General features: G+C 36.7%; 2 protein-coding genes across 12 annotated transcripts in view; both read right to left on the reverse strand.

The window, feature by feature from the left end:
• The window catches only part of SLC13A1 (solute carrier family 13 member 1), a 319,118-nt gene that overhangs the window by 252,641 nt on the left and 43,661 nt on the right, over positions 1-22,816 (reverse strand). The window lies entirely within an intron of this gene.
• Positions 1-22,816, reverse strand: part of IQUB (IQ motif and ubiquitin domain containing) — a 150,013-nt gene that overhangs the window by 59,029 nt on the left and 68,168 nt on the right. For 6 of the 11 annotated variants that reach the window (XM_082400024.1, XM_082400022.1, XM_082400021.1 and 3 more), the window contains one exon: positions 11,306-18,612. The exons of the other annotated variants lie outside the window; for them this stretch is intronic. In XM_082400024.1, coding sequence (XP_082256150.1) covers positions 18,430-18,612 — 183 coding nt within the window. In that variant the 3' untranslated portion in view covers positions 11,306-18,429. Of the gene's footprint in view, positions 1-11,305; positions 18,613-22,816 lie in introns of those variants that run through there. 11 annotated transcript variants of the gene reach the window in all.

Below are 22,816 nucleotides of genomic sequence, written 5' to 3' on the forward strand. Positions count from 1 at the left end.
CACCAATTCATTAAGAGTTTTACCATGTGTTATTCAGGAGTGTTAATGTTCTGGGGAGGGGGGCCTGAGGGGGGATAGAGAAAGTGAAGAAAGAGAGAAAAGTATTGCATATGTAGATTTAGTATTGAATAGAAATTGTTATGAATATTTAAGTTGTATTACTATTTGAATATTTTTCATCCCAGGCATGAGTTAATTTTATATAAAATAAATTTTCTTTGTAATTTCAAAAAAAATTGAAAACCAAAAAAATTAAAAAGCTGATTCACTTTGTTATACAGCAGAAACACAAGGTTGTAAAGCAATTATACTCCAATAAAGATGTAAAAAAATTTTTTTAATTAAAAAAAGAAACTAATCAATCCTTATCTCACGTAATGTACAGAAATTAATTCAAGATGGATGAAGGACTTAAATGTAAAGCTTAAACTACAAAGTAGAAGGAAATAATATCTGCTCAACTTTGGGGAAGGTAAACTCTTTTTAGAGAGGAAACAAAAAGCATAGACCACCAGAGAAACAACTGATTAATTGGACTTTAACAAGTTAAAAACTGTTACTCATAAAAAGACACCATTAATAAAATTAAACAGAGAGCCAGGGACTAGGAGAAACTATCCACAATACATGTATCTAACAAAGGACTTGTATCCAGAATTTATAAAAAACATTTACACCTAAATAATAAGAAAAACAATCCAATTAAAGAATGGGCAAAACACTTGAAAAAACATTCCAACAGAACGCATAAGAATGATCAACATGAACATGAAAACTGTTCAACATCATTAGTCATTAGGGAAGTACAAATTAAAATTACAATGAGATGCCACTTACATCCACCAAAATGACAAAAAGGCCTACACCACCAATTGCTGGTGAGGATGCAGAGCAAAGAAAATTCTTGTATGCTGTTGGGGGGGGGGGTATACAATAATACAACCAATTCTGGAAAACCGTTTAGCATTTTCTGCTAAAGTCAGAGATATACCTAGCCTACAACCCAACAATTTCAATTCTAGATATTTACTCAATAGCAATAAAAGCATGTCTGTTAAAAGGCTTGATAAAAGAAAGTTTATAGGAGCTTATTTATAATAGTCAAAAAAACTGGAAACAATCCAAATAAAATATCACTCAACAGTAAATATCAACAAACTGCTGAGACATCCAACAACATCAGTGAATCTCGAAAATGTTACATTGAGCAAAAGAAGCTAAGCACAAGAGTCCTTTATAAAACGCAAGAACTGGCAATGCTAATGTTTGATCATTGAAATCAGACTTGTGATTATCTATGGTGGGTAGGAACTGACTATAATGGGTCACAAAAGTACTTTCTAAGGTAATGTAAATGATTTATAACTTGATTGTCATGTTGGTTATACAGATGTATACATTTTTTGAAATCCATTGAATTATACATTTAGGATCTACACATTTCACTATTTACAAATTTTACCTCAACAATAAAATGATGCAATAAAAATTAATTCCTTATGGTACACTTCAGTCACTGCAAATAAAAATTGTAAATAATTATAGGTATATTGGGGGATTTGGCATCCTTTTTATGAGTCAGACGTTGCCAGATGTATGTCTTATAAAATATAGTTTTTATTAAAAGAATAACTCGACTATTTTTGCTAGTTCTTATTCATAGCATTTTATTCATAGCATTTTTGTACTGATGTTTTTAAAACAAAGCATCGTTATGATGTGTCAAATACCTAAGGCCACTTTCCTTCTCCACATTTCCATAACTCATGGAGGGAACCTGAACAGTATGTGGCAGTTTGCCTTATACAATAAAGTTTATCCTTAAGAGTTATTCACAAGGAAAAGATGGGTTAAAAGGCAGATCGAATTAGGTCAAATAATAACGTAATTAAAAAGCTGGAAAAAAAACAGCAGACTAAATTTGTGCTAAAAATAGTTAATATCACTGGAATTTTGTCCAAAGAAAACGATTACAAAAATATATTGTTAATATAAAACAGCTGGAGATTTTGTTTAGCAAATAAGAATTTTTTATTCTTTATTAGAAAGCAACTTAAAAATTTTTTTCAACTCAGGGGTCTTTTCCTGGCTACTTGCTGTGCATAACAGAAATTAGTTTCTTACACTGAGAGACCAACTCCAGCTGCTTTTATTCATATTGATTTAAAAACAGGTAAGGAGAATAGAGCTATCACAATATATAATTTTTTATCCTAATAATTGATATTTTTAAAACTTTCACATTGTTCGAGAATATTTGTAAACTAATAAAGCCTAAAAAGTTTAAGACCACATACAGTTCTTTGTTTCAAAGCCTCCTGAAGTTTGAGAGAATTACTGGCTTTACAAATTAGAAAAGAGAGAATTAGTGAGTTGTTGTCTTCCTAAAATTGTCCAGCTGCCTCTAATTTGGGAAAGATAATTGCAGGTTAGGAAGACCATTGGAAGCTGCCAAACACAAGCATTAGCAGGAAGCCAAGCTGAGTGGGAGGAGAGAGACAGCAATCCATCTGCAGATAAAGCTCTTGTGAAGTTGGGGAAGTTTTTTTCTGAGGAAGTGCCACGGAAAGTTCATAATAATTTCTTGAACACTTGTAAAATTCATAGCAGCAAAGTATCAGCAGTAGCTGTTCACACTTTACACACCTGAAACCTTCTCCTCCAGAAAGTAGAGTTCTGTCTCTTTTGAATCGTTTTCATGTACATTAAAAGGAAACAGTGAGAATAAGGGATCACACTTGGACCAAATTAGGATACAACGGCTTTGGACGAATCCCCACACTACGTGAGTAACCACGTAGGGCACCAAGAAAATGACCAGTCATTGAAGGGTAAACCTAATTCTGTGTGTCTCCTATCAACATACTGCATATGAAATAATAAAAGAAAGATTATGCTGTTTTATAAAACACTTAAAGCAAAGAAACACTAATCCTTCATTAAACAAACATTTAACACTTCCTGTGTCCTGTATATTTTATATACACACTTCAATTTTTAACAATCCTGCAGCTGAAATAATGCCAACTTCACTTTACAGATGAGACACAGAAAGACTGCAATTATTTGTCTGTCTGTCTACATGGGTTCCTTGAGGGCATGAATAGTATTTTACTTGACATATGGCCCCAAGGCATAATAACTAGGCCATATTAAACTCAAGAAATATGTGTTGAATAAATGAGTAAATGACTGAATGAGGTACAGTTGGGCTGACCTTGAAAAATACATAGGATTGGAATAAGCAGAAGCAAGGGAGTGAAGGTAGAAAAGAAAACCAGGAGGAATATCCAGCATGTGAAAATGCATTTTATCAAAGAGGGATAGGCTTATAAGTATAGATGATAACAATTTGAAGAGCTATTAGGAAAGAATAACGGAATTTCCTTCTTTTGATTACTTGTTCTTGTACCTAAGTCAATTCACAAATCCAATACTGATGTAAAACATCAAACTTCAAAAAAAAAAACAAAAAAAAAAGCCCACCAAACTTCAGTGTATCATTCTGTTGGAGAGTCAGAAAAAACACAGACTTCTGACTTGTATAAAATTTTATACTCTGTTCAAATCGATTTGTGTCTGCATCCCCTATATTCGTCTTCATATCAAGTCACTTGAATCAGCAATGATTAAACATTGCTGAATTCTGTTTTGATACACTCTTAATTTCAGTTTCAACGCGATGTAAAAATGTCAACTCTCTAGAATCTGAGATCACTTTTCGCATGTATTTGTTAAGATTATAATTCAGTTCTACATTGTGTATGGGAGAGAAGAAATTCAAATTCAGTTTACATTTCACAAATATCTTGCAACAGCTGTCCACAAGATCCTATGAAATGCAGACTTTGACTCTCGGTCATTATCACAAACTGTTCATATTTGAAAGATTCGTACTTTAGTATGTATTTTCCTTTCCTGATTACATAAATATGCACATTTATGGGAACTTAATGGAAATATTTCCTCCTGAATCATTAAGGTTGAAAATTCAGTATAGGTATATGTTTTTTAACATTCATTGATAACATTTTAATCTATTTTTATGTGTATTAGATTTTGTTTACTATAAGAAATGTTCTTTAAAATCCGCAGTGCATTAAATTTAAGTTGGTAAAAGGATTATCAGAATTTTCTCCAAGTCAAGAGCATCCAGGGGACTTCTAGTTTCCAATCTAGCAAGTAAAAGCTTAGAAGTCACCACTTCGCCCTAACAAGTAAAAAGCTAAACAAACTGAAAAAGCAACAACTCTTCTTAGATCTGTAAGAGAAGTGAGGTCACAGGACAAACCCCTACCCCCAACATTGGAGAGAAAGACAGGCAAATACAGAGAATCACAACCTATTGGAGCAGAAACCTCCACGGGAACCAGTGCCAGGGTAGGGACCCTGAACTGTAATTGATGAATTGCTAGAGGCTCAGTGTGGACAAGTCTGAGAGATGGAAAATCCAGGGGAATCCAGGCATCAGAGATCTCCACATTTTGTAAGTTTTATTTCCTGGAGCTCTATAAGATTCTCACAGTGAAGATTAGAGAAAAATCCCCTCATGCTTAGGGGGAATGGGGAAATTAATCATTTCAAAATATGCCAGATTATTCAGTTCTTCTGAACAAGCTCTGCCCTCAGGAGAAACTGTTTAACCAGAGACAAACCTACTGGGACTTTATCAGCACCTAACGGACCCGGGAGAAGGGAAATACCCAACTCCAGCTCACTCTAGCCCATCCGGTCCCACTAAGTGGGAAAGAAAAACGAAAACAAAAACCAAGAAGTACGTGTGAAGTTCACAATCCAGACTCACTAAAAGACCCACACTCAATCATAGGACTATAGAACCCTTCCCCTCCCCCTACACCTTACCACCACTACTAAAGTCCTATATTACAGCAGTTCCTTTTACCCAGTTAATGACCCATTAGTAAAAAAAAAAAAAAATTACAATATATACTAAAAGACAAACAACACAGTGTGAAGAGACAGAGCAAGCATCAAAGCCAGATCCAGATATGGCAGAGATATTGGAATTATCAGACCAGAAACTTAAAACAGCTATGATTAATATGCTAAGGGTTCTAATGGATAAAGTAGGCAAGCATGCATGAACAGATGGGCAATGTAAGCAGAGAGATGGAAATCCTAAGAGAGAACCAAAAAGAAATGCTAGAGATCAAAAACACTGTAATAAGTGCAGATAAAATTAAAACTTTTGTTTTTCTTATTCTTAATTAATCTAACAGATAAATTCATTCAAAATAATAGCAAAAATGTATTCGACTATATATATACTCATGTATACTTATATATAAGTGAAACAAATGACAGCAATGATACAAGGGATGGGAGGGAGGAATTAGGATTATTTTGTTGTTATAAGGTACTGGTACTACCTGGGAAGTGGTATAGTGGTATTTGAAAGTGGACTCAGATAAGTTGTAAAGGTATATTGCAAACTCTAGGGTAACCATTAAGTAACACTTTAAAAAAAAAAAGGTATAACTGATGAGACCATGAGAAAATTAGAGTAAATATAATAAAGAGAGGAGAGACAATAGATTCATATAAAATACTCAGTTAAAACCAAAAAAGACAGAAAAAGAATGGAAGACAAGAGTAGAAACAAAGAACATGGGTAACAAATATGAGAGCTATTACTACAACTATATCAACAATCACTTTGGGGGCTTCCCTGGTGGCGCAGTGGTTGAGAGTCTGCCTGCCAATGCAGGGGACACGGGTTCGAGCCCTGGTCTGGGAGGATCCCACATGCCGCGGAGCAACTGGGCCCGTGAGCCACAACTACTGAGCCTGAGCGTCTGGAGCCTGTGCTCCGCAACAAGAGAGGCCGCGATAGTGAGAGGCCCGCGCACCACGATGAAGAGTGGCTCCCACTCGCCGCAACTGGAGAAAGCCCTCACACAGAAACGAAGACCCAACACAGCCAAAAATAAAAACATAATAAATAAATAATAAAAAAAAACAAAAAAAACAAAAAAAAAACAATCACTTTGAAAGTCACTGGTTTAAATGCACCAATTAAAAAACAGAGATTGTCAAAGTGTATCATAAAACAACACCCACCTATCTGTTGCCTACATAAAACTCACTTAAAATATAAAGACAATTTTTATACAGATTAAAAGTAAATGAGTGGAAAGAGATATTCTATGCTAATACTAATCAAAAGAAAGCATGAGTAGCTATATTAATTTTAAATCAAGCAGACATCAGAACAAGGAAAGTTACCAGGGATAAAGAGTGGCATTACATAATGATAAAGGGGTCAATGCTCCAAGAGGACATAACAATCCTTAATGTGTTATGCACCTAACAACAGAGCCTCAAACTGCAGGAGGCAAAAACTGATAGAACTGCAAGGAGAAATAGATGAATCCACTTTTATAGCTGGAGACTTCAACACCCCTCTATTAGAAATAGATCCAGTAGGCAGAAAATCAGTAAGGACACAGCTGAATTCAACAACACTTTCAATTAACCGAATATAATGGATATCTACAGACTATATACTCCAACATGATACACATTTTTCTCAAGCCAAGAGCATCCAGTACTTTATTTTTGACTAAACTTTTTTGGTCCTCCCTCAGAAAGTCTTTCTTTTAAATATATTTTATGATTCTATAAAATATAACGTGTGATAGTTTTTAGAGTCTGAAATGAAATTTCATAATGCCCGTTATGGAATGATACATTATTCCTATAAAGCAACATGGTGTATTGCATCTATAAGGGTACCATAGCATACTACCTGGAGTATAATTTGGAGTGGCAAGGGAGTCTTATTGTGAGACCTAACGAGAATAAAATAATCTTATATCCAAAAAAATGTGGAAAATGTTTCTTCTCAACCAGGTATTGGTAGCTCTCAACCTGTGGAAAAGAGAGATTATGACCTGTTCACTTAGGACGACACACTAACTTAACCATTTGGGCTCTCTAAAGAATTGCTTTGTGAGTCTCAAAATCCAATTCACGGTGAATATTACTATGAATATTACTGTGTTCCCTGGAGAGATTCCTCCCTGTGCCTAAAAGTCTACACACTCATTGAGTCCAAGGTTGAAGGGATGTGCATAGGTTATGTAGTATAATAGTGAAACAGGACACACTCAGCCTTAGCCTTTTGTTCCTAGTCCTGTGCATTCTTAAGATAAGACAGCAGCATCCATTAACCAGCTCTACCCATTGTTTCCCAGTCTATGCATTCTGGCTGTGAGGGAGACACCACTTATTGGCCAAGGACTTAAAGCATGTGCTGTATCCTGTAGGACAGCACTCCAACCTCTCAGGGTGCTGTCACCCAGATGGTGCCATAACTGACCCTTTAGTAGGCCATGCCAGAGTTTTATCAAGTCAGGTATTTCTGGGTAATAGAGACATGGTAAGATTGGTGAATTCTGTGAGCATGACCCATTGTCTCACTTCTGCCTCTGTAAAGCGAGTTCCTTGATTGAAGGTAATATAATACATGATACCACAGATGTCACATCTGTAACCAGAGCTGCAATTGGCATCATCATCTGATTATCTTTTTTTTAAAAATTTATTTATTTAATTTATTTATTTTGGGCTGTGTTGAGACTTTGCTGCTGCGTGCGGGCTTTCTCTAGTTGCGGTGAGCGGGGGCTACTCTTCGTTGCAGTGCACGGGCTTCTCATTGCGGTGGCTTCTCATCGCGGAGCACAGGCTCTAGGCACGCGGGCTTCAGTAGTTGCTGCATGCAGGCTCAGTAGTTGTGGCTCACGGGCTCTAGAGCACAGGCTCAGTAGTTGTGGCACACGGGGTTAGTTGTTCCACGGCATGTGGGATCTTCCCAGACTAGGGATCAAACCCGTGTCCCCTGCATTGGCAGGTGGATTCTCAACCACTGCGTCACCAGGGAAACCCCATCATCTGATTATCTTTATGATAATCCACAGCTTTTAAGATCTGGATAGGATTTGCACCAGCCCAAAGCATAATTAAATGGGACTGTGGTAGGAATCCTAACCTTCCCAGTATTTGGTGGCACCAATTCCCCCATCGATGCAGTATTGCTTTTGGTTTACTCCTTCTGGGGGGAAAGGAGAGATTTGGAGGACAGTTTCAGGGACTTTCACTTGGCCCTTTCTATTATAATAATCCTCACTGCGTAAGTGAGGAAACATACGGCACAATCCTGCTAGTTACTAAGTATATGCATTTCCACTTTATACTCTAACCTTGGGGAAATGAGCACAGGATGGTTCTGTGGTTGCCAGGCACTCATCGCTGAATTGATTTGGGGCAGGAACCAACTGACTGCCTAGCCATCACAGACTCCCAGTAAGCCACAGTGATGTTTTGAATCTCCGGAGATCAGAGTCATCTCAGAGCCAGTATCTAAGAGCACTTAGAAGGTCTGGTTACTTGTTTCCTCCTGGGCACTGTTAATGAGATAGGTCTCACTGGAGAAGGCTTGGAGGAACATACACAGTAAACACACGTTTGTGGAAGAGTCATTCTTTAAAGAGAGCTAGTTTCTCCCTGCATAAAGAGTCTGTAGGTCTGTGTTAAATTAATTAAACAAGAAAGCCATTAGACTGAGGGAGCTCAAATGCCATGTCAGCGTACATAAGGAAACCAAAAATCTAAGCCTGTAAATGTCTCAAGGTTATGAAATCAAATCAAAATGCTAAGGACAACCAATCACAAAGACCCAACTAGGCTTTAAGTTATAGCCAATCAAATAATTTCTGTTCTCCAATTGGAAAAGAAGTAAAACTGTCACTGTTTGCAGATGACATGATACTATACATAGAGAATCCTAAAGATGCTACCAGAAAACTACTAGAGCATAGTACTTTGCATTCCTATACACTAATGATGAAAAATCTGAAAGAGGAATTAAGGAAACACTCCCATTTACCATTTCAACAAAAAGAATAAAATACCTAGGAATAAACCTACCTAAGGAGACAAAAGACCTGTATACAGAAAACTACAAGACATTGATGAAAGAAAGTAAAGATGATACAAACAGATGGAGAGATATACCATGTTCTTGGATTGGAAGAATCAACATTGTGAAAATGACTATACTACCCAAAGCAATCTGCAGATTCAATGCAATCCCTATCAAACTACCAATGGCATTTTTCACAGAACTAGAACAAAAAATTGCATAATTTGTATGGAAACACAAAAGACCCCGAATAAACAAAGCAATCTTGAGAAAGAGAAATGGAGCTGGAGGAATCAGGCGCCCTGACTTCAGACTATACTACAAAGCCACAGTAATCAAGACAGTATGGTACTGGCACAAAAACAGAAATATAGATCAATGGAACCGGATAGAAAGCCCAGAGATAAACCCATGTACATATGGTCACCTTATCTTTGATAAAGGAGGCAAGAATATACAATGGAGAAAAGACAGCCTCTTCAATAAGTGGTGCTGGGAAACTGGACAGCTACATGTAAAAGAATGAAATTAGAACACTCCCTAACACCATACACAGAAATAAACTCAAAATGGATTAAAGACCTAAATGTAAGGCCAGACACTATCAAACTCTTAGGGGAAAACATAGGCAAAACACTCTATGATGTAAATCACAGCAAGATCCTTTTGACCCACCTCCTAGAGAAATGGAAATAAAAACAAAAATAAAGAAATGGGACCTAATGAAACTTAAAATCTTTTGCACAGCAAAGGAAACCATAAAAAAGACAACCCTCAGAATGGGAGAAAATATTTGCAAATGAAACAACTGACAAAGGAATAATCTCCAAAATATACAAGCAGCTCATGCAGCTCAATATCAAAAAAACAAACCACCCAATCCAAAAATGGGCAGAAGACCTAAATAGACATTTCTCCAAAGAAGATATACAGATTGCCAACAAACACATGAAAAGATGCTCAACATCACTAATCATTAGAGAAATGCAAATCAAAACTACAATGAGGTATCACCTCACACCAGTCAGAATGGCCATCATCAAAAAATCTACAAACAGTAAATGCTGGAGAGGGTGTGGAGAAAAGGGAACCCTCTTGCACTGTTGGTGGGAATGTAAATTGATACAGCCACTATGGAGAACAGTATGGAGGTTCCTTAAAAAACTAAAAATAGAACTACCATATGATTCAGCAATCCCATTACTGGGCATATACCCTGAGAAAACCATAATTCAAAAAAAGTCATGTACCACAATGTTCATTGCAGCTCTATTTACAATATCCAGGACATGGAAGCAACCTAAGTGTCCATTGACAGATGAATGGATAAAGAAGATGTGGCACATATATGCAATGGAATATTACTCAGCCATAAAAAGAAACAAAATTGAGTTATTTGTAGTGAGGTGGATGGAGCTAGAGACTGTCATACAGGGTGAAGTAAGGCAGAAGGAGAAAAACAGATACCGTATGCTAACACATATATATGGAACCTAAAAAAATAATTTAAAAAAATGGTTCAAAAGAACCTAGGGGCAGGACAGGAATAAAGATGCAGATGTAGAGAATGGACTTGAGGACACGGGGAGGGGGAAGGGTAAGCTGGGACGACGTGAGAGAGTGGCATGGACATATATACACTACCAAATGTAAAATAGCTAGCTAGTGGGAAGCAGCTGCATAGCACAGGGAGATCAGCTCCGTGCTTTGTGACCACCTAGAGGGGTGGGATAGGGAAGGTGGAAGGGAGACGCAAGAGGGAGGAGATATGGGGATATATGTATATGTATAGCTGATTCACTTTGTTATAAAGCAGAAACTAACACACCATTGTAAAGCAATTATACTCCAATTAAGATGTTAAAATAATAATAATAATAATAATAATAATTTCTGTTCTTTGTTTCCACACTTTCTCAATATAAGTCTTTCTCCTGGTTCCTTTTGGCAGAACACCCCTAACCACTTAAGGTTTGACACGGCCCAATTCAAATAGATTGTATTCAAATAAACTCTTTAAAATTTTTAACATGCCTCTATATTTTAACGTCTGTGAAATAGCTTAAGTTTGAGAACTCTGGTAAAAGACCAAGATTCCTCACTACCATACCTTAACTAATTTTTTTTCTGCCCTTCAGAACTGGAATTTTTCTGCTCATATATGTCATATAGAACCATACTGCTATAGTGGATTGAAAGGTGGCTCCTAAAAAAGATATATCCATGTCCCAGTACCTGGACCTGGTAAATGTGACCTTATATGAACAAAGAATATTTCCAGATGTGATTACATGAAGGATCTCTAGATGAAATCATCCTGGATTACCCAAGTAGGTCCTTAACCCAATGATGAGTGTCGTCATAGAGACAGAAGAAAAGACACAGACACACATAGAGGAGGAGGCCAAGTGACCACAGAGGCAGAAATTGGAGTGATGCAGCCAAAGCAGCCGAAGAATGCCTGGAGCCAGCAGAAACTAGAGGAGCAAAGAGGAATTCTCCCATAGGACATGCGGAGGGAATGAGGCTCTGCTGAACCTTGATTTTAGACTTCTGGCCTCCAGAACTGTGGGAGAAGAAATCCCTGTTGTTTTAAACCACCCAATCTGTGGTAATTTGTTACAGCCTCTAAAAAACTAATACAGCAGTCCATTTCATGCCCGTGGATCTGATTATCAATTAACCACTGTTATAAATCCCTGCAGGAACAAACCACTCTGCCCCTAGGGTTCTTATTATAACTCTGCCCACTTTTTTCTGATGCTTAAGTTTCAGCCTGACTTCTAGCATTGGGGATTGCATTATTCCCATTAAACCAGGCTGTCAAATTCCACTGCAGCCACCACTGTCATCTCCAGCTTACAGGGAACAGTCACCATAGAGTTTTTCAAGGATGCTGGGAATCCACTTATGATCGCATTTTTTAATGTCTTGGTGAAGACCCTCTTGTGGAGTATAGACACCTTTAAGAGGCGTCTGAGAAAGTTGCACATAACAGATCCACTCCAACAACCCATCTTCCTAATATTTTCCAGGGGGAGTTCTGGCATTTCAAGCTCACTGATATAGGTCACTTTTGAGTTTAGGCTCCAGTTAACACATATAGCAATTCTCAGGGCCTCAAGCCAACACATTAAATCTTGAATTCTAGGCAAGAACATCTATTTGGCTTGATATAATCTTTCGTTTTATCCTTTTTAGTCTAACACCCTTACAATAAATTCTTATATATACTCCCCTGAATCTAAGTAAAAATTGACACACTCCTGAAACTCTTTCAGTATATAGGCTAACTCATACCAGACCATACCTTGTTCTTCCTCACCAGTATCCTTACCTTAGCATGAGATCTAACCTGGGTGCACATCTAATTGACAAGACAACTCTACACACATTACAAGCAGGCTTCAGACTTAATCCTTAGCCACGTATTCGCTGTATATGCAGGAGATAATTTCTTTAGAGCTGTCTTAGGGCTTTCTGAATTTCTGTCTGGGTCTGTATTGGACATTTAAGGCTTTCAATATATCCATTTCTTTATGGACTCTCTCTAGTGTAAGAATACCCATCTTATGCCACAATCTTTGTCATCAAACTAATTGCCTTAGCCATTTCATCTCCCTGAGCTTATCCTCCGTCCTGCACCCCATTCCATGCCTCCACTGGCGAAGTTTTGAGTAATCATGATGCTACCACACGCTGCATATTACCAGTGTCCCATTTCCTACATGGAGGGTTCCCACATGCTCTTCAAACATGTAAGCAGCCCGAGCCTAGGATTACCTCTTAAAGTCCGTTTGCTGGGACCACTCCTGGTACCAATTACTGCTTTGTTCATGGTCCAGCAGAACCTGTTGGCAGATTCAAACTGGCTAATTTGAGAAGTATTTAGTAAAAGGACTGTTTACAAAGATGACATTGTTTAAGGAAATCAAAATGAAAAAGTGAAGCACCTTAAGCACCTACAGCCATTATCACCCATAAGCTGAAGAAGTAAAAAGAAGGAATGAGCCCCAGAACTCAAAGAGAGTTGAAGAGTAGGAGGAATGACCATCCAACCACAGCTGTGGTCTTAGGCAGATAAAAGCAGTCACTTGACAACAACAGACCAAAAGGCAGATGGGAGAAGCCAGGGTAATAAATATCCCAACCTCTTTCTCTCAGACCTCAAATTTCCTGATGATGCTTCCTATTGACCAAACCCAACTGAGGAATATTATGCACTCGTTGATGCACTGCATAAATATCAGCCTCCAAGGGCACAAAGAAGAGAAGAGAAGGGGGAAAGGTAGAACTGAAGAAGCACATGAAGAATATCCAGGAAAAACCATATGCTTTTATCTTTTAATACACTTTTTGGATTTGGTTTGCTAATATTTTGCAGTCAAATGCTCTACCACTGAGCTATACCCCCTATTTACTAATATTTTGTTTAGGATTTTTGCATCTATATTCATAGTGAAATTGGCCTATCATTTTCTTTCTTGTACTATCCTTGTCAAATTTTGATATCAAGGATATGCTGGCCTCATGAATTGGGGAGTATTCATTCTTTTTCTATTTATTAGAAGAAGAATGTCTAGTTAGTAGAATCAGAATCTTTCATTCCTTCAATGCTCAAAAGTGACACAAGATAATTTTATTTGCATTATATTGGACAAAGCATGCTACATAATCCTGCCTCACTTCAAGAGGATGGAGAATTGCAATCAATCACCCAGTGTTCCTGGAAAGAGAAGAGAAACAGCATTTTGTACCTCTTGACTCATTTCTCTCTCTCTTTTTTTTTTTTTTCCATTTCTAAGGTTATCTGTATCAAGAACTGTGAAGTATCTGAAATGCTGTCCTAATTACAAGGTAACAAGTTTGGTGCCACAAGTTCATAAATGATAGTAAAAGACATGAGACTCCTGGGTCAGAGATAAAGCACAATTTATTGTTCACAGAAACAGCAGCAGCCAGAATATCAGCATTTTGCCCTAAATCCCTCAGGGTGACACAAAGTCCAGATGACACATGCACACAGTGAGCTGCTTTATAGACTGGGAATGCTGGGCTTAGAGACTCTGAATCTTTTACAGGGAACAGTAAACACTGTCTCTATCTTCCAAGACTGCTTGCTTTACAAACATCCTTGAAAAAAGGAGAACTAAGTACCTCTGCTCAAAAGACGTGCAGAAATGTTAAAAACTTATGGAGAATTGTTTCCCAACTGACTTTTTGTTTTAAGCCTACTTTCATACCCAATGTAGAGATTAATTATTCATTTATATTGTGAATAATAATTTATCAAAATAAAGTAACTTCTTTTGTTCTCTTTTTCTTCTCAATTTCATCCTCGATATTAATATTGCCACCAATTATTTTGTTGTCTATCTGTATATGACTGATATAGTTTTACTAAATATCTTTAAATGTCATTTTATTGGGGGTACATATCTGGTACACAGCTTGTAGTTCACTCCTTTGATACCATATAACTATCCTTTACTAGAATTGTAACCCATTCAAATTTATGCACTGTGATATTTTTAATCTTGTTTTTCTCATATATACTTCCTGTTAACCTAAAAAAAAAACAAACAAAACCCCTTTATTTCACAATAGTTCCCAAGTTTGTTGCTGTTCCCTTTTTCTCTCTAGAAATGTGGAGTTAATAATTCCATTTTCATTCTGCTAGCAGTTGCCTTTAAATTTTTAAACTAAATATTTGAATACCAACTTTCCTACCTATATATCCATTTACTCGTCTCCCCTTGAAAAGATTTGGAACACTTTTATCCCTCTGAACCCTCCTACAGCAGACATTTAGTGACAATACTCAGGGTATTTTTTTGTTGTTGGGTCATATTTTTGTTTTTTGCAGTATAGATTTTTATTTGAAAATTTAATTTGTTCATTGCATTGTTTCATAACCAAACAAATGATGATCATTTAGAAAGGATCTTGAAGTTGTAGTACTCACTGCCATTTCTCATATACGATATCATGCCCAGGCCCTACCTCCATAGTTTCAAGGTCAGCTGGAGGACAGAATGAGTACACATGGATTGATGGCATGCTTCCTGACTAACAATGTCTTCCTGTTGTCTTCACCAAAAAAAATTTGCCTGAAAGTAAAATTCTTAGGTCATTTTATCACCCTCAAAATTCAAAAGTCTTCAATAGAAATGTTCCTCCTTCACCTTCTGGCACTTAGTGTTGCAGAAGAGAAATCTATGCTGTTGTTATTGACTTTTTTCCATGTGGCTTTTCCTCTTCAACTTGAATGCTTATAGAATTTGTCCAATGTTTCTGAAATCCAGAAATGTCATGAGGTTGTGTCTATGTGTATCTCTATATTAATTTTCCCAGTACTTGGTAGATCCTTTATACAGCTATGGATATACGCCTTTTTAGCTTAGGGAAATTAGCTTTAAATCTCTCTTTGCTAATTGTTTCTCCTTCTCTACTCCATTTTAGGCTTACGTTATTTCTAGCGTAGACAAAGCAAAGCTGTTAGACTTAGCATTTTTGCTCATCTTCCTCATTTCTTTGACTTTTCCTCTGAATTCAAGGGGACTATCTTTTTTTTTTGACCGCACTGTGTGGCACACAGGATCTTAGTTCCTCGACCAGGGATCAAACTCATGCCCCCTGCATTGGGAATGCAGAGTCTTAACCACTGACTGGACTGCCAGGGAAATCTCTAGGGTACTATCTTGAGCTAATGCACCCAATCCCTGTATTAGCTTTAGCTTTCAAGTACCAAATCTGCTCTTCATTGCCATTAGTGTGTTGTTTATTCTAATTCAGCAATTGTTTATTTTGTTGTAGTTATTTATTTATTGTAATGATTTATGTAATAGCAATTTTTCCCAGTATTTTTTTTCCAAAAGATGAAAAATGCTGTCAAATGTCCTTAATATAGTTAAGAGATTTGTTAAATGAATATTTGTTCTCATTCTTCAAAAGGATCCCTTTTTTGATTTTTGAATCTTTACGTATATGGTGACTATCTTTGGTCAGCTTGTTTTTGCAATATTGGGATATAAAACTTTGTTCTGTTCTACTGTTTAGGCCTCTATCCATATAATACAGTCCTCCTAAAGGAGAAAGAAGGAAACACCTTCTACAGTTTCATTTGTTAGTGGGCCAGGGGAGGTGTGCTCATCAGGTCATAAACTAGAGAAATGCAGGTCCTTCTAAGGCAGGGGAATTTAACTTCTTAACTGGTGGTTGTCCAGTACCCTGGTGCCAGGATTCTAGTAGGCAGCAGCCGGACTTTTTCCCTGCTGGCTGCTCTCTAGCCTGACACCATCTCTAGCCCCTTCTGCTGTGGATTTTTGGAGACCTGTGTAAAACGAGAGCTGTAGTTCCAATGGGATGGAAAAGAGTTTCCCAGAAGAGTTGACCTTATTAAGCAAAGTCTCTCTGTTGTGGAGCCTGGATTTTTTTTTTTTTTTTTTTTTTGCTCTTTGTGGTTATTTTCCCAGCCCTAAATTAAGGTGCTGCCCATTTTCATGTATGATTCAATAGCTCTGGTTGCCTGCCCTTGCTCTGCCCCCCACCAGCTGTACTCCACAAGTCTTCCATTACTATAAGCAAGTGCTTTACTCCTAGGGCAATAGAGGAATTCTCAAAGTCCTCTATTTGCCCCTATCTGACTATTGCCCCCTCCCTGCCTGCTGCCTCCTCAGCTCCTCCTACTTTGACCTGGGGGTTTCTCCTGAACTGTCTTGTGAAAATCTGGTCATTTCCATTGCAGTGTAAACCCACTTTTGTCTGTGTTAAATTTTTACCTGTTTATTAGTGATCAGAATGGTCCCCAATCTAATCCTATCTGTAATTTATTGTTTAGAAAGTTCCCAGAACATCTGAATTGTCTATGAAAACTTGAAAATAACAACAGCTTTATAGTGCTTCCCTTTTCAATGTTTAGTTCCTTAAAAACAATAATCATGTGCCATGCTTTTGCTAAGTAAAAAAAACTGTGGATATCCTAGAAAATATGTTGCTAAAATGTTGGTAAATATTTATGTAGAATAAATATTAATATTTAGATTGAATTCCTTGACTCCTTGATCACTAAACTTGAGAAGAGCCTCATTAATTACTGATTGAAATTAAGAGAATTCTCTCTCTCTCTCTCTATATATATAATATACACATACACACATATATATACTTATATATATAATATATACAAATATATATAATTATGTTGTATGTGTATGAAATATTGCTACTTGAATTATAGCTCTTCACTTTCACTTTTAATTCTTCTCTCTAGCTGTATGTCTTCTCTTTAGCCAGCCACATCCACTCTCCCACTTGTCTCCTCTGATCTTTGCCCTGAAGCTATATGAATTATGTCCACAGACTTCTATTTTCTCTGCTTTCCTTTTGGGTTCTTCCAATGGGAAACCCAAGCAAGAGACTGGAGGAAGAGAGAAGTGTGAGGTCAGAATATTTATTTCTCTAGCTCATGAGATCACCTAGGGCCCTGAGAGTTGCTCACTGATCTTCTCAGTTATCTCCTTTACACTCTCTTTCTGGGTTCCCAGACCATTCCCTCCCCAGATCCGTTTGAGATTAGGGTAGACACAGCTTATCTGATAGTGACCCTACATTCCTACACTACTCCCTTAGTTCCCCTACACACTGCTCATGCTTTATAAGAAGTCCCTTTGTAAATAAACTCTCCTTGAATTATCCTATTTTGAACCTGTTTCCTGTTAAGATTGACTCATATACCGTTGTTCATCATTGTACGTCCCTGACATGCATGTGGTCAAGGTTATTCCTTTGGTTTATTAGGGAAAGGAATTGTTATAGTTTACTTGACCATTTTTATTGTTCTTACAGAGTTTCATCATTGCCCTACAGGGAGTTTTTCTACCATAGAATAAAATATAGTTCCACTGTTCACCCTGTTTTCCAGTATGGAATGCACTTTTTTGTTTGTTTATAGTTTGTTTTTTCATTGAAATTTTGAGAAGAATGGAAGATGAAAGTAGAAGATAAAATGTGAAGATTCAAATCCCTATATTAAAACATAGCATCTTTTATCCTATATGTAAAGATTTTCATGAAAGAGAATTCTATAATGTTTCCTCTCATCCGTATACTGACTATTCTCTTGTAACTACATTTTTTTCTAAAATAAATTTTTTGAGTTGAAAGTTAAGCCTAGCTTTTGTTTGTCTGTTGATTTTAACTATAATATAATGTAGTTGAAATTTTAAAAAATTTTAATGTGAAAATAAGTAAAAATAAAATGTTCTCTTTAAAATATTAATTTCAGTAACAAAATTATATTAAATTTAACACTAACAATAAAGCATTTGTATAGGGATGTTTTCTCTTCATACAACTTATGACACTATGAAAAACAATTAAAATCAATAAAAGATAAAATTCTACTTCCGTATTGTGTGACCTCTGTATTACTCTATTAGCAGGGGACAAAAATGCGAATCATCAAACAAATAGTCCTGGATCTTTTAAGGACTAGGCCTGTGGATATCTATAATCTTAGATGTTGGTTCTGATTGATGTTTCTTTCTGATCTCATCTACTTCACCATCACCAAGTAAAAATGAAGCCAGCACTGGAATTTGTGAAAAATAGTTCTTAGCCAGGAAATGTTTGTGTTTGATCTTGTGAATAAACAAGGGTTCATATCCCTGAAAAGAAAAGAAAATCAAATTCTATTAAATGTCACAAATATATTTTGCCAAGTAAAAACACTTTTATGCCTCAGTGCCTTTACTTGTCAGTTCTTTCAGCCCAGAAAACATTTATTCTCACTTTGTCCATCATCTTTCGGGGCTCTGCTTTTATGACGCTTTAATCTGGAAGCCTTTCTTGATTATCCCTCTGACCTCTCTAAGTCTAAACTAACCCTTCCTTCTTCCATACTTGCAAGCACTTTCATGTATTTTAATTGTAATATTTAGTTCATTCTGCCTTGAATTTCACTATTTACTTGCGAGTCTCTTCCATGATAATAAGGAAGACTCCTTAAAGATTCAAACTGGGTCTTTTTTTTTTTAATATTTATTTATTTATTTTGGCTGCGCTGGGTCTTAGTTGCAGCACAAGGGATCTTTTTTTAGTTGTGGCACGTGGGCTTCTTAGTTGCAGCACTAGTTCCCCGATCAGGGATCGAACCTGGGCCCCCTCCATTGGGAGCGTGGAGTCTGACCCACTGGACCACCAGGGAAGTCCCTCAAACTGGGTCTTTTTCATACATGTGTGTCTTGGCACCATAAGGTAAAGAGTCAATCAATATTTTTGTGTGAATGCTCTTGCCACCTTAGTTCTCTTTAAATCTATTTCAATACTGATACAATTACCCACTTGAATTTTTTTTTCTAAAATTAGTCCTTCCCTCTATATCTCCAGAGTTCAAAATAAAGATCACAATGGTGCTGTGACAACATAAGCTTCTCTTTAGTCACCCTTTTTACTACCTTAGATATAAGTCTAGGTAGGCATTCTCTTCTGTTTCTCTTCTGTTTCTCTTCTCTGTCTTCTAAACAGAAAATAATCTTCCTGCCTTTATCAAATCTTTGTGCCTTTCCATTTTTATTTGTTCATAATTAATTGTTAGGCTTCTTGTCTCTCCACAGCTATAGCAGCACTTTGAACTTTCTCCGTTATGTAACTTTGCCACATTATAAGACAATCTGTTTTCTAATGAGAGGGGCACACTGCTAGTTGCCAACCCAATATTCATTCTCTCTTGTACTCATATTTAGAGGCCCGACTCTATATAGGGGCCTTATTTTGTATTTTGTGATGTGCTCAGCTTTCTTAGGCTTTATTATAGCTAGGGGTGGCCATATGACAAGTTTCTGACATATATATGTGTGTGTGTGTGTGTGTGTGTGTGTGTGTATATATATATACACACATATATGGCATTAACATATATATTTACATATACACACATGTATATATGTACATTTTTTAAAAAGAAGTCATTGGATAAAGCTTACAGGGAAGCTTTTTAGGAGTGGGAAGACTCACCTGTCAAGTACCTTTAGACTTTTGCCACATCTAGGAGGTGGATCTAATGCAGAAGATGAAGTAGCTATCTGTCTCTAAGAGTACACAATCATTAGGATTAAAGCCAAAGGTTAAATATGGCTGAGGAAGAAGTTAGAAGGCCTGGGTTTCTGAGAGCATTGTGGAGCTACCATACAAGCCCCCAGATGCCAAACTCTGGATTCCTATTATATAAGACAACTAACCCCATATTTGATTAAATCATTATATTGCTTAGTCTGTTATTTGCAGCTAAACTCAAGCAACTGAAACAATGAAGTATTGTATCCATTACATTTCCTTGCTTTTCCCCAAGCACTTATCACAATATCCGGCAGATTCAAAAGCAAATTCTGGTTGAATTAATAAATACTGTCTATTCTCTTTATTAATCATTTTTGTTTTTTGGTTTTTTTTTGGCTGCGTTGGGTCTTTGTTGCTGCGCATGGGCTTTCTCTAGTTGTGGCGAGTGGGGGCTGCTCTTCGTTGTGGTGTGTGGGCTTCTCACTGCGGTGGCTTCTCTTGCTGTGGAGCACGGGCTCTAGGCGTGCGGGCTTCAGTAGTTGTGGCACGTGGGCTCAGTAGTTGTGGCTCGTGGGCTCTAGAGCACAGGCTCAGTAGTTGTGGCATGTGGGCTTAGTTGCTCCATGGCATGTGGGATCTTCCCAGACCAGGGCTCGAACCCATGTCCCCTGCATTGGCAGGCGGATTCTTAACCACTGAGCCACCAGGGAAGCCCCTCTTTATTCTTAATTGACCCTTCTTTTCAACCAAATCACAAATACTACCTGTACCTCCTCCTAAAATTTGTTTTCTGAAAGGTTAGATATCTCCTTACTAAGATATCTCCTTACTAAAGATCCTTCCATAGTGTCAAGTCAAGATAAAGAAAGCCCTGGAGAAAAGGAGCCAAAGGATGTGGCATTCTTAAAGAAAGCATTATGTAGAAATATCCTGGGCTTATTTTAAAGTTTCCTGTCTATGGTATATATGTATATATACACAATGGAATATTATTCAGCCATAAAAAAAGAATGAAATGCCACCATTAGCAACAACACAGATGACCTAGAGAGTATTATACTTAGGGAAATAAGTCAGAGAGAGAAAGACAAATACTCTATATTATCACTTACATGTACAATCTAAAAAATAAAACAAATGTATATAACAAAACAGAAACAGAGTCACAAATACAGAGAAAAAACTAGTGGCTGCCAATGGGGAAAAGGAAGGCGGTGGGGCAAGATAGGAGTATGGATTAAGAGGCACAAACTACTATGTATAAATAAATAAGCAACAAGAATATATTGTACAGCATAGGCAAATATGGCCATTGTTTTATAATAACTTTAAGTAGAGTATAATCTATACAAATATTGAATCACTGTGCTGTACACCTGAAACTAACATAATATTATAAATCAGCTATACTTCAATTTTTTAAAAAAAGTTTCCTCTCTACAGACAAATTCACCAGGTCAAAATACTCATTTAACCTTATTCCAACACTTCTTAGCACATATTTCATTCAAGAAATACTAACACATTTCTGTTATACAACATTAAACAAAACATGTAGAGAATTTTATAGGTTTTCAAAGTGCATAAATAAAGGCAAAAAGTAATCATTAAAGATGAGAATAGCATAATACGGTACATACGATAAAAGGAACAATAAGTAACTCTTAAAGAATAATATAATATGGAAAAATATCCAATATCCATTATCCCCATTTTATAGATGAGAAAACTGGGGCATTGAGACATTAACAAACTTGCCCAACTTCTCCCAGCTCATAAGTGATAGAGCCAGAATTCAAAGCTCTAATCTACTCTAATCCTTTATACCAATTTCATGTTTTTCGCTAACCTTTATAAATTTTGCGAAGCAAAGAAGGCAGGTCTTAAGGTCTTGCAGATCGTTAGTGACAGAAATGGGGAAATACTGGGTCAGGTGTCTTGACTTTAAATCCACTATTGTCCTACTCTGGCCATTGCACACACCAGGAGAAACTGATCTGCCTCATATACAGTTCAAAGAACAGAAGTCTTTTTCCATGCTTTTCCTACAATTTGTATCATGATTGCAGGAGTCAAGATTATTTTAATTTTTGAGTATTTTTTTTACTCAATGAGATAGCAAATACCTCTGTGCATTTAGGAAATTCTGGAAATTACCACAAGACATAAACTATTCTTTAACTAGGCTGAATATTAATACTTAAAAGATTACACCAGCCCAAAACCATAAAAAGGCAATTTTTTTAGTTTGTCTGAAATGACAATTATATTTGAAGTCATTTCTTTATTTACACTAGGGTTGCTTGGCATAAATGGAGCTCTATTTACAGAAATTCAATAAGATCCTGAAATTAGAAATGCATGTGAATAGAACATTTAATTTGATACTGCAGGAATTTGATTAAATACACAAAGGGAGTTGTGTGCATTAATTGAAGAAGCAGTGGAATATCAGCTTTGGGAATGAACTTCAATCCCACTGTGGGTCCTATATGAAACACTATTGCTAGTATTGGCTAGGCTTTCAGTGATTAAATATTTATGAGGCAGCTTAGTTTACTAAATACAATATTTAACATAGCTTCAGTTTCTTGTTACCCTTTCCTTCAGTCCCTAGAGTAAAATTTTTCTTAGCCTGACTTCTAATGGAAAATTATTCCAAAAAGTTAAAAATTTAACTAGTTTCTCCTCTTTACTCCTTCCCCGTCCCTAATAAAAACACAGGCAGGAAATAGCATGATTCAAAATGACTATTATATTTGAAGTCATTTCTTTATTTTCCCTTAGCTGACATCTTGCATGGAATTAAAGCAC

The sequence above is a fragment of the Balaenoptera borealis genome (assembly GCF_965194805.1).
Source record: "Balaenoptera borealis genome assembly, chromosome: 7".
Lineage (NCBI taxonomy): Eukaryota > Metazoa > Chordata > Mammalia > Artiodactyla > Balaenopteridae > Balaenoptera > Balaenoptera borealis.